Genomic DNA, 13,344 nt, shown 5'->3' on the forward strand with positions numbered 1-13,344 from the left:
GTGCTCTTTCCACTGAGTCATGGTGCTTCTCTAATCCCTGGTCTCAAAGAGCTTACAGTCTAGTGGGGGAGGCAGTCCCTAAAATGAATTATTGATAGGGAGTATAAGGAGGTGCACAAAATTGGGTGGGGTGTATACCTGATTGCTTAGGAGGAGAGGACTTGAGTGTGTAGGTCATGCAAAATGGAGGTAAAAGAGGGAGGGGAGAGTTTAGTCTGGGAAGGTTACCAGGAGATGCGAATTCAGTTGGTCTTTAAAGATGGGAAGCGTGGTGGCCTGTCAGATATGAAGGGAGAGGGAGTTCTAGGAAGGAGGGAGGGTGGGAGCTAAGTGTCGATGGTGACAGAGATGAGAGCGTGGCACAGTGAGTAGGCAAGTGTTAGAGGAGCTAAGCATGTCAACTGGAATGTAGTGGAAGAGAAGCAGTAGGCAGTAGGGGGAAGAAAAGAAAGAAAGTTCTAAAGAGAAATACAGAAAAAACTCCATGGTGGCTTAGATGGGGTAAAGGTCAGTCTCAGGATCAGCAGGTGGCTATTTACTTGGGGGATGGGGAGTGGGTTGGAAGGTGGGATCCTTCTCCCAACTGCCGTGAGTATACCGAGAAGATGCAGTATATGCCACGTTCTGAAAGCTTGGACACTGCGTGTGCTCATCGCTGCAACCAGCTAAGATAGGTCTCTGGGAGCTTTTAAGTCTTGGTTGCAGCAACATTTTCGAAATGAATGTTTATATTGCCTCTCAAGAGTCCTTTCAATTTCAGCTAATATGCAGGAAATGAAAGGCACCTAGGGGAACATTTTGTCCGTTTCTAGGTGAGGCAGACATGTTAAAATGGAACATTTTAATAACTACCCCATGTCCCTGTATCATTAACTGATTTTTCTCTGTTTTACTCTTCCCCCCTTCATCTTCTCCCTTTCTCTATTCCATTCCCTGCCTCCCCCAACGATAAATTCCCTTATAAAAATTTAAATCCTGTTACTGCCTTTTCAAAATTGTTGTTCGAAAACCTGCTTTCTGAGGCAGATGACTGGGTATTCTGGTGCTAGGTTTCAATCAAACAGTGGATCAATCGATCAGTCAATCATATTTATTGACTGCTTACTGTGCACATGTGCCCACAGTGAGCTTACAGTCTAGATGTTTGGAAATTACATCTGCTTTCTCAGATTCTGGAAGCCACATTAAATATTATTAATGAATATTTCATCATTATCATCATCATCATCATCAGGGATGACTACCAGTCACACACTACCGCCTTAGATATCTTTTACTTTTAGGTGAGTTTTGTCGCTTGACCCTTGGTGCTCTGATATCTACCTCTCTTTCTCTCTCCTCAGCCTGCGACCTGATGACCCAAGGTATCTTAGCCTTAGTCACATCCACTGGTTGTGCCTCTGCAAATGCCCTCCAGTCCCTCACGGATGCCATGCACATCCCACACCTCTATGTCCAGCGCAACACAGGAGGCTCCCCTCGCACCGCCTGCCATCTGAACCCCAGCTTGGATGGAGAGGAGTACACCCTGGCCTCGCGGCCCCCCGTCCGCCTCAACGATGTGATGCTCAAGTTGGTCACGGAGCTGCGGTGGCAGAAGTTCATCGTCTTCTATGACAGTGAATATGGTGAGTGAAAATGGTGTCCAAGGAAGCCAAGGACGTCATGCTGACTTAATTTGATCTGAACATCCGTTAAGTCCAGAGAGCTTTTGATTATCCTTGGTCATGATTTTAGAGAAGAGAGAGTGAGAAAGGGAGAATAATTAGAATTCACACATAATCCATATACTCTGCTTTAATAAGGACAAAGTTAAACCCGTGTGAGGTTTCCTCTCCTTGCCTTTCTCCTATGAGCCTCCTTCTCTCTGAGCTGGTAAAGTGAGCATAAAGAGTTGGGCAGGGTGGGAAAGGAATTATCAGGGACCTGGGAGAATCACCGATAAATAACTAAGGCAATTTCCATGCTCATATGTGACTACTTTCTTGGTTTATGTGCATTAGAGATGGGTAGAGTCTGTTCTTGAGGATCCCTCACTCTTGGTGTCTGAGTGGAAAGGAGCTGAGAAAAATCAATCACCAGAAAGCCCATAAAGTTGCTAAGCAACATAGCTTTGTCATGACAGATGAAGTTTGAGTCATTTCTGAGGTTTTCAATAAAATATTAATAAACTGCTGACATTGATGGGCAGGAATTCACTTGGACGTGCACTAGATGGAGACCCGGATTCTCAAGGGATCATGGGTAATCTCACTGTTACCACATATATCTCGTAGTGATTCCTTTCTGTCCAAAGGGGAATCATCCATATTCCTAGGACTCTTCTTTCCTGTCTCTCCCTTCCTGCTACCTGTTGTGACCTGTAGCTTTTTATCTTTAGTACTGTGGCAACTTTCACTTTTCAAGGGAAGGGTTGCGATCTGACTTTCTGGCTTTCTGCGAAATATATTTCAGTCAATAGTGACTCAGTGGATGGAAAGATGACACCATGCCTTCAGCTGACTACATTCTGCTTGTTGTGGAAGGCAGGATTTTGTTTTAAACATGCTACTTATTTGGCTTTCATAACATTGTTGCTAAACTTCAGTTATTCACCCAAAGTTGTGCATATTCCTGTTGCACAGCTGCAGCTTCCTGTCCGTAATGTGGCCACTCTCTGGAGGGAGGAAGCTGCAGCATGATCCTCTCTGAAATTTGCTTTACTTCTTCTGAGCAGTCACAAAAGAGAGTCAGTGCGGTGTCCGGTGGTGGGATTAGCACTGGCGAAAGCAGTTGAGTGGGAAGACACAGACGATGAAGTTTAAACATTCCATTATCCCTCAGTCAAATAGTCCTCGTTGTGTCAGTGCTCCCGTTCCAGCTTCTTGGCAACTGCCCTGTTTGCTGCAAATTCCTCAGGATGTCCCAGGATCATTTGGCTGGGCCTTTGGCATGCATAAGCCATCCTCCTAAGTATTTAGAAGCAGAAAGAACTAAGTGTGTGTTTGCATATGCCTGAATACTTTGCTTTCCTAAGACCTAATGTTGTTCTGATCTCTTGAGTAAATATGCCTTGTGGAGCCTTCTCTAAAGGATTGAAAGAATAAATAGAGGAACTGGGATGAAATGAAGATGAACTTGTGTGACCTTAACAAGGCAGGCCCTCATTTGGACAAAGCTTTCTTGGAAATGGAAAGCCCTCAGTAGGTTTCCCTGGCTACTGAAAGAACCTGCTGGCACAGTCCTGGGGTTTGCTATTTGCTTTGAGGCCAGTGTCATCACAATATGTATGGAGTAGCAGACACATTCTCTCTCATTACCCCCTACCTGATATTGTCTCAGTGGCCTAGGTCCTTGGGGTGGGTGGGGTCTACTGTTAGCCCTGCCTCCCACTGGGAAGAAGCACCAGGAGATATAGGGGAAGCTTGTGTGATTGAATGGAGATGCCTTTGGTGGGAAGACCATAACACCTGGCTTCTCCCTCTGTGTCTGCCCCTTATCTGCTAAATATCCTGGAGCAAGTTGCTTCCCTTCTAAGAGCTGATCCTAACCACCTCTACCTCTCAGTTTTGAGTTCTTAGAAAGAAGCGTGGATTTCCTACTTCATAATAATGGTAATAGTGGAACTGGTGGTTCATAACATGGAGGGATTATTTTGAAAAGCAGAACAGCTGTGTATCTGGGATTTAAAAAAAAATCACAACAGTAGATGATTGTGATGCATTTGCAATGATGTCAAAGTAAGTATTGGTTTTGAAGCGTTCTTGACCATGCAAGGAGGCATTGTCTAGTCCGTTGTCTTACAGTGAACAACTTTTTTTCTGCTAAAAGAGGATTGCATGAGGAGAGTGGTGAAACTGTAGCAAACGTCATTTCCCCCGCCATGGAAACATTTACCGTAACTGCAGCAGTCTTCACTCAAATTGATCAATCTTTCCTCTTTTTTTTCTTTTTTTAATGGTATTTGTTCAGAGCTTACTATGTGTCAAGCACTGTTCTAAACACTGGGGTCGATACAAATCAATTAATTTGGACAGAATACCTATCCTGCAAGGGATTCATGGTCTAAGTAGGAGGGAGAACAGTTATCCCCACTTTACAGTTGAGAAAAATGAGGCACAGAGTAGTTAAGTGACTTGCCCTTGGTAACACAGCTAGCAATTGGCAGAGCTTAGAACTGAGGTCTAGGATTAGAACCCAGGTTATCCCCATGGAAAGAAAAGTCATCACAAGCAGTAGGGACTGCCTGGTTGCAGAACTGGATAAAGGCAGGATTCATGTGGGCCAGTCTTGTCAGGCTTTTAACCCACAGTTGGGGCAGCAGTGATAGAGAACAAGCCAATGGCAGCAGAGACCTGGGGGTTGGGGAGTAGGGGGTCCATCAAACCCCCACAGGTCCTGCTTGAAATCTCATTTTATTAGCCAAGACGCCTTACTCTGGCTCCCCTTGAGCCTTGACCACCATTAAGAAGGAGCTGATAGGCTGGACCCCACCATCAGTGGGCATGATAAGGACAGACACCAACACCAAAACCTATCTAAACAGAAAGTGGCTGGCTCTCCTTTCCCAGAAGCCTTTACTCTTAGGTGCACTCTGGCATTACAGATGAAGCAGCAGTAATTGGGATTTGCATCCATTGGTGCCTACCTCTTGGTCCTCTGGTAGTGCTCAGGGGCAAATTTCCTAATAGGCAATATGGCCCCAGCCTCTAGTAGAACACTTTGAAGGTGGAGGGCAGGGGGTGGGACATATTTTCAAGGAAAGGAAATTTAAAAAAGCATTAAATCTACATCATGGCCTAGTGGAAAGAGCACAGGACTGGATGTCAGGAGCTTTGTATTCTAAGGGGAATACTACTATTACTGCTATTACTATTACCGCTTCTTTGGGGAAGCGGCGTGGCTCAGTGGAAAGAGGTCGGGCTTGGGAGTCAGAGTTCATGGGTTTGAATCCCGGCTCTGCCACTTGTCAGCTGTGTGACTGTGGGCAAGTCACTTCACTTCTCTGGGCCTCAGTTACCTCATCTGTCAAATGGGGATTAAGACTGCGAGCCTCATGTGGGACAATATGATGACCCTGTATCTACCCCAGCGCTTAGAACAGTGCTCTGCACATAGTAAGCGCTTAACAAATACCAACATTATTATTCTAATTTTGGCCCCTTGCCAGCTGTGTGACCTTGGGCAAGTCACTTAACCTCCCTGTGCCTCAGGTTCCTCTATGAAAAATGGGAATTAAATACCTGTTCTCACTGTCCCTTAGACTGTGAGTTGATGTGGGACGGGGACTGTGTATGACCTGATTATCTTGTTTCTACCCCAGTGCTTAATACAGTACTTGCCATATAGTAAGTGCTTAATAAATGCCATTGCTATTATTGTTATTATTTTTTTTTACCACCAATACAAAGCACCTAAGTATATTTTTAAAACTTCAATTTGTCCCTTAGAAATGATTAAGCCAGTTGTCCCCCAGTTAGTACTATGGTGGGGTTTCCCATCCCACATGGAGGCTCAGTTTGGTGCAGGGTGAACAGAAACAGAGTGTGGCCATAGGGTGGGTGGGTGGGGAAGAGCTAGAGCTGTTGTTGATTTTAATATGAGGGTTGGGAGAGAAAGGTTGTGTGACAGGCGCTTAGTGATGAAACAAGCCAGTGAAAACAGCGCTAGGGAAACGTGCCGAAATCATGCCATCGGCCTCCCCCGGAGTGTTGAGTCTTGGCAGAGAGGAGAGATAGGAATTTGTATGCACATAATTTGCAAGGTGCAAGATGTCCCTTTTGGTAAATGCTGTCAATACACATTTCCAAGCTTGTTGTGACAGGGAAGGGAAAAATAGAAGAAAAGCTGGCATGGTGGAGAGAAGATTTAAGTGAAAATACCAAAAGCTTGGATCAAGCTGAGAAACCAAGCTTTTATAGGATGGAGTGGAGGGGAGGGGATGGGGGGTGGGTGTTGAAAGGAGAGGAAAGGAGAATGATGGAGAACAACAGTTCCTCACTTTTGTCTTTTAAGTCAACAAAGATATTTCCAAGAGGCCTCAGAATGGCACCTTCAGCCATAAAAACTCTGTCCATCGACACAAAATCCTAGTCAAGTTGGGAGGATGAGGAGCTGTTTTGTGGAGGGTAAGCTCTTTCAAACCATTCCTAACCAGCAAATAAGCCTTTTTACCTCTACTATTAGTAATAATAAATGACATTTGTTAAGTGCTTACTATATATCAGCATTGTACTAAGTCCTGGGATAGATTCAAGCAAATTTGGTTGGACACAGTCTCTGTCCCACATGGGGCTCACCATCTTAATCCCCATTGCCGAGATGAGGTAACTGAGGCACAGAGAAGTGAAGTAACTTGCCCAAGGTCACACAGCAGACAAGTGGCAGAGCCTGGTACCCACTAGGCCCCATTGCTTCTCTAAGAGTCCATACCAGCTCTGGGTTAGGGTTGTATAGCCCCCAATTCCCAGGACTCTGCATACTGGCCCCTCTCAATAAAAGGACCAGATGGATTTCCGGCGGACCACAACTTTCTGAATCTTCAAAGCTTTTCTACAGCTACAACTCCTTTAGGAAGCCTTCCCTGACTAATCTTTCATCTCCCCACCCTATCTTCCCTTTCTACTGTATCACCTAGGCACTGGAGGCAATTCCACCTAAGCACTTAGGCTGAGGGTTGACTCGGAAGCAGAGAGAGAGAAAAAGAGATGCAGAAACAGAGCTAGAAAGGCAGCGAAATGTCACTGATCACCCTCCTACTTATTCATTCATTCACTCACTCATTCATTCGTATATATTGAGCATTTACTGTGCACAAGCACTGTACTAAGAGCTTGGGGGAGTACAATATAACAACAGACACATTCCCTGCTCACAGTGAACTCACAGTCTAGAGGGGGAGATAGACATTAATATACATAAATAAATAAATTAGAGATATATACATATTGCTATGGGGATGGGAGGGAGGATGAATGAAGGGAGCAAGTCAGGGTGATGCAGATAGAGTGGGAATATAGGAGAGGAGGTCTTAGTCAGGGAGGGCTTCTTGGAGTAGATGTACCTTCAATAAGGCTTTGAAGTGGGGGAGAGCAATTATCTGTCTGATATGAAGTGGGAGGGCATTCCAGGCCAGAGGTAGGATGTGGGTGAGAAGTCAGAGATGAGATAGATGAGACTGAGGTACAGTGAGAAGGTTAACATTAGAGGAGCGAAGCGCCTGGGCTGGATTGTATAGGAGAGTAGTGAGCTGAGGTGAGAGGGAGGCAAGGTGATTGAGTGCTTTAAAGCCAATAGTGAGGAGTTTTTGTTTGATGCAGAGGCAGAGGGGAAACCACTGAAGTTTCTTGAGGAGTGGGGAAGCATGGTCTGAATGTTTTGGAAAGAAAATGATCTGGGCAGCAGAGTGGAATATGGAGTGGGAGAGACAGGAGGCAGGGAGGTCAGCAAGGAGCCTGAAACAGTTAGACTGTGAGCCCTATGTGGGACTGTGTCCAACCTGATTAACTTGTATCTTCTTCAGTGCTTAGAACAGTTCTTGACACACAGTGAACACTTATCAAATATGATGATAATAATAGTAATAATAATAATGCCATCCTGATTAACTACAGAGGAGCTCAGAATCTATGAGCAGAAGCAATTCCTGATGTTTGGCTAAGGAACAAAGGTTTGGATGGTGCTAGGCCTAACCCAGTGCTTAACATATTTCTCTGCACATGGTAAGAGCTTGATAAATACCATTGATTGATGATTTGATCAATTGTTTGATCAATCGATAGCCTTCACCCATTCTGCCCAGCTGCAGACTTAAGGAGCAAATCAAGCCTCTTTCGAGCCAGGATACCAGCTGGAAAGTTTGGCATCTGCAAGCTGGATGTAAGAATGCAATATTTAGGTGTTTACTAGGAAGTCAGAAAGGTATAAAGAGTGGGGACCCTTTGGTTCCTAACTGTGGTCCTCACCTGATTTCATTAGACCTGACCTGTTTGGGGAAAGGCTGGTGTGATAGGCAAGTGCAGATTTATTTTAACAGATCTGTTCACTTTTCCCTACACACACTGCAAAACATGCTAAGGAAAACACTTGCAAATTGAGTAGACAGACAAGCAAGTTTAATATTGGTCCTCCCTCTATGCCATTGAATTGCTTTTGTGTAGGCCAGATACTAACATTTTTGAAAGGACTTACTACAGAGCTTTTCAGATAGTAAGCCCTCAGTAAATATGACTGAATGAAGAACGGTCTTTCCCCCATTTCCTGTCCCTACTACATTGCCTACACACTTGAATCTGTGAGCTTTAAGCTCTTAAGCAGCAGAATGGCCTAGTGGCCATGGATCTGGGAGTCAGAGGACCTGGGTTCTAATTCTGGCTCTGCCCATTGTTCTGCCAGTTGCTTGCTGTGTGACCTTGAGTAAGTCACTTAATAACTCTGTGCCTCAGTTTCCTCGACTGCAAAATGGGGATTAAGACCGTGAGCCTCATGTGGGACAGGAACTGTGTCTGACCTAATTAACTTTTACCTGCCCCAGCACTTAGGACAGTGTTTGTCACATAGTAAGTCCTTAATGATACCATAAAACAAACAAAATAAAATGAACGAAACCCACCCTCAGCCCCACATCAGTTATGTACATATCCATAATTTACTTAGTCTGTCTTGCCCTCTAGACTGTCAGATCATTTTGAACAGGGAAAGTATCTACTGTCTCTGTTGAATTATACTCTCCAAAGAGCTTAGGATAATGCTCTGCACAGTGTAAATGCTCAATAAATACTACTGATTGATTGGTTGGTTGAAGAGGAGGTAAGTGTTCACAAAGGCGAGGGTAAAGACACAGAAGGAGGAAGAGGCAAGAGTTTTTCCATATTATAAGCCATCTACAAAGTAATAATAATAATACTGGCAATAATTATGGTATTTGTTAAGTACTTACTATGCCAGGCACTGTGCTAAACACTGGGGCGGATACAAACAAATTGGGTTGAATACAGTCCCGATTCCGCTTAGGGCTCACAGTCCTAATCCCCATTTTACAGATGAAATAATTGATAAGTGACTTGCCCAAGGCCACACAGCAGACAAATGGCTGGGCCGGAACCAGAATCCATGACCTTCTGACTCTCAGGTTCATGCTCTATCCATTAGGACAAGCTGCTTCCTGTAGTAATTTAGATTGCAAATGTGGGCTCCCTGAAGACATTAAACTGAGGGAGATAAAGCAGAATGACCTATTGGAAAGAGGAAGGGCCAGGGAGTTAGAAGGCCTTGCTTTTAATCCATCCCAGCGCCTCCATTTGCTTGCTGTGTTGCCTTGAGCATGATGCTTAACTTCTCTGTGCTTCAGTTTCCTCATCTACAAAATGGGGATTAAATAAATGCTTTCCCTACACCTTAGACTTTGAGTCCTATGTGGGGCAAGGACTGTGTTCAACTTGATTATCTTGAAAATACCTCAGTGCTTAGTACAGTGTTTGGCACTGAGTTTATCAAATAGCACAACTTTTATTGTTAGGTAAAGAGGGGGAAATGGGAGGTCTGATCTGGAGTTTCACCATCTCATGCCTTTGTGAGGGAGGAGATGTGTTTTGGAAGTCACTAGGTAAATTAGAGCAGAAACGCTCCTCACTTACTCTGAGTCATTTTTTTCCAACCAGCCCTGCTCTACTTTAAATAAATTGAGCTCTTCTCCATAAGTAGGGATTTTCTCACATGAACTAGTCCATTTGTATTTATTAATAAAGTAAAAGAAAGCCTATTTGTGGTTACAGATGAGTCACTCATCTCCTAGTTGCCTTGAGTTCTGAATATGGATAGCTTCATTCCTAACAGTGTAGTCTTTAGAGCTCTTTGGGAGCAGAGCAGATCATAGCAACCTAGATTTGGGAGTCTTTGGGGAGAGCTTTTAGATTCACATCTCTCCCAGGGGCGTCATAAGGGCCGTCTCTCCCAGAAGAGAAGAATCAGAGCATGTTCCACAAAGACTGATTATCCATATTTGGAGGGAGCAGTAGGCAGGGCAGGCATCCAAAATTCAATCAATCAATCAATCAACCAATCCATCAACAGTGGCGTTGATTAATTACTTACTGTATGAGGTCAGGGAGAATAAAGAGTCCCAGGTGAGTGGGAAGTCTAAGGGTGGGATGGGAAGGAGGGAACAATCACACAGGGAAAAGAGGAGCATGTGAGAGACGAAAAAGGATAAAATAAAAGTAAAATGACAACAGGAGTGATAGCTGCTCATCACCGCTTGGAGGAAATGGGTGTCAGTACCCCAGCTCTTCCCAGTTCCAGGAAGAACCAAACCCCCCAGACCATCCCAATGCTCAAAATGTTGCCAGAAAGCATCCTGTGGTAGTGGGCAGATGGGTGGAGGGGGGTGCTTTCCCTCAGGATGCCCCTCTCCAACAGGGACCCCTAACCACCAGTAATGGATGCAGAGATGCTGGGCTTTGGATGCCCTGGGCAGGATGGACCAGGTAGAGGGCTTGGTGAAATCCCAAATGATAAATGGTATTTGTGGAGTGCTTACTGCGTGCAGGGCACTGTACTAAGTGCTTGGGAAAGTACAGTATAACAGAGTTGGTAGACAAGTTCCTTGCCCACAATGAGGTTACAGTCTAGAGTTTAGAAGAAGCGTGCCTTAGTGAAAAGAGCATGGGCTTGGGAGTCAGAGGTCATAGCTTCTAATCCCAGCTCTGTCACTTGTCTGCAGTGTGACCTTGGGCAAGTCACTTAACTTCTCTGTGCCTAGTTACCTCATCTGTAAAATGGGGATTAAGACTGTAAGCCCCAGGTGGGACAACCTAATTGCCTTGTATCTACCAGAGTTCTTAGAATGGTGCTTGGCACATAGTCAGCATTTAACAAATGCCACCATTATTATTACTGCTCAGCTCATGACCTTATAGGTCAGGGAGAGGCTGGGCAGCTCCTTCTTGGTGTCCATTGATCCCTGCCCTGCGGGGCCTCTGAAGATGTTCTGCAGTAATCCTAGTGGAAGGCTGTCCTGGACAGGCACAGGTGTCTGCTAAGAGCATGATGTCATATTGCCTAGAGACCTGGTGGTTCAAAAAGTCTTCCAGGTCACCCACCAGCGGCATCCACTCCCTAGAAAGAGCATTTTAAAATCCTAGAAGTCAGAAGAGAACATTGGTCTTTCAAAATTACCTCAAGGGGTACTGTAACATACCCTGCTTAATTTAAGTAATATTCTGCAGGGAGCAGTAGTGCTTAGCTCTTCAAGGATGGGAATCTGCCAATTGTAGTAAACTGGAAAGGGGTTACAGGAAGTGGAACCAGAATGTCAGAAGCCAGAAAACAATCAGCAGTATCATTTTGGTTCAGGCTTTTGGCCCACTTAGACCAGGACTTTGGTACAGTCGTCCAGACTGTAAGCTCGTCATGGGTGGAGAACATGTCTACTAACTCTCCCAGCTCTTCCAAGTGCTAAATACAGTGCTCAGTGCCCAGTAAGAACTAAATAAATACCACTGTTTATTGGTTGCCTGATTGACTCAGGGCTGGGTAGTGGCATGAAGGTGCTTGCAGGAATCGGATCATGGTTTCCCTCTTGAGGACATCCAACCTCACTTTTAAAGACAGGACATCCCACGGCAGTGACTTTCCCTTTTCCAACCCTCATGGATCTCTCAGCCAGGAATGTGCCCCAACCCTTCTTCATTGTACTCTCCCTTGGTTAGAATTGTAAACCCCATAGGGGACAGGGACTATGGCCAAATTTACGATCTTGTATGTAGCCCAGCGCTTAGTTCAGTAGTTGGCATATAATAAGCTTCTGACCTCTCTTGCAGAAGATGCAGAGTAATAAGCTTTCCATTGCTCATGGAACGTAGGTCTCATCTAGAATCCATGGTTCTTCTCTGCTATTTAACTTGGCTCAGCCTTGGAGGGGAAAATAGGTATCTGGGAGTGGGATTGCCTGGCTCAAGTGGTCTGTACAGAGCTCTGTACATAGTAAGCACTCAATAAATACTCAGAGAAGCAGCGTGGCTCAGCGGAAAGAGCACGGGATTGGGAGTCAGAGGTCATGGGTTCCAAGCCTGCCTCAGCCGCTTGTCAGCTATGTGACTTTGGGCAAGTCACTTAACTTCTCTGTGCCTCAGCTACCTCATCTGTAAAATGGGGATTGACTGTGAGCCCCATGTGGGACAACCTGATCACCTTGTATCCTCCCCAGCGCTTAGAACAGTGCTATGCACATAGTAAGCACTTAACAAATGCCATTATTATTATTATTGTTATTGAATACCATTGACTGATTGATTGAGGAAGGCTTTTCATTCTTCCTTCCTTCTCTGGGGGTTCTATAGCCTTATTAAAATCACAACTCCTCCCAAGGGACCTTTCCTGACTAAGCCTTCATTTCCCCAACTCCATCTGCCTTCTGCGTCACCCTTGCTCTAGGATTTGTACCCTTTATTCACCCCACCCTCAGCCCCACTGCACTTATATCATCCTAATTTATTTATATTAATGTCTGTCTCCCCATCCAGATCGTAAACTCTCTGTGGGCAGAAAACATTTCTACCAACCCAACTGTATTGTACTCTTCCAACTACTTAGGACAGTGTCCTGCCCTCAATAATGGATCAATAAATACAATTGAGTGATTGATTGATTGACATGGGAGACTCATGCAGGGTTCAGATGCCATTCTCCACCTTGGCAAGGAAGGTTGGCTTCCTCTGGGGATGCCAAAGCGGCAACAATGGTCCAATCTCTTGTTTTAGTGGGCCTCTGTTCCCTTCCCGCGCACTAGCACAAACTTCCTCAGAGACACATTGTTCCTGCAAGCCGTAGTGTGGCGACCCTCTGCCCTAGGACCCCAGCTCTACCATGAGCCAAATGCCCCTTCCAGGAGAGGGAGCAGAGATCCAAGGAAGTTCTGGTCGAACACTGTTTAGCATTCCCAGCCCTGGCATCACCTGCCAAGAGTATCCTTCAGCAGGAAGAGACTCAGAGAAGACTGTAACCTTGCTGTAGGCAGGGAATGTATCTGCCAACTCTGTTATATTGTATTCTCCCAAGAGCTTAGTACCGTACTTAATACTTAAATACTATTGACTGAAGCAAAAAACACCCCACCCAATGTCCCTCTTTCACAAACGTCTCCCACAGTCTATTGTATTTCAATCAATCATATTTATTGAGGCTTAATATGTGCAAAACACTGGACTAAGAACTGGTCTAAGCACTTGAGAAGGTACAATACAGCAGAGCTGGTAGACATGTTCCCTGCCTACAACAAGCTTACAGTCTAGAGGGGTAGACATTTGACATGAATTAGACATGAATGTATACATTAGTGTTATGGGGTTAAGGAAGGGGAAAATAAAG

The 13,344-nt window shown here is 44.9% G+C and overlaps 1 protein-coding gene across 2 annotated transcripts in view; it reads left to right on the forward strand.

The window, feature by feature from the left end:
• The window catches only part of GRID1 (glutamate ionotropic receptor delta type subunit 1), an 842,873-nt gene that overhangs the window by 295,569 nt on the left and 533,960 nt on the right, over positions 1–13,344 (forward strand). For both annotated transcript variants that reach the window (XM_029061433.1, XM_029061434.2), the window contains exon 3: positions 1,344–1,628. In XM_029061433.1, the coding sequence (XP_028917266.1) occupies positions 1,344–1,628 (285 nt within the window). The remainder of the gene's footprint in view (positions 1–1,343; positions 1,629–13,344) is intronic.

This window comes from Ornithorhynchus anatinus, chromosome 3, assembly GCF_004115215.2.
Source record: "Ornithorhynchus anatinus isolate Pmale09 chromosome 3, mOrnAna1.pri.v4, whole genome shotgun sequence".
Taxonomy (NCBI): domain Eukaryota; kingdom Metazoa; phylum Chordata; class Mammalia; order Monotremata; family Ornithorhynchidae; genus Ornithorhynchus; species Ornithorhynchus anatinus.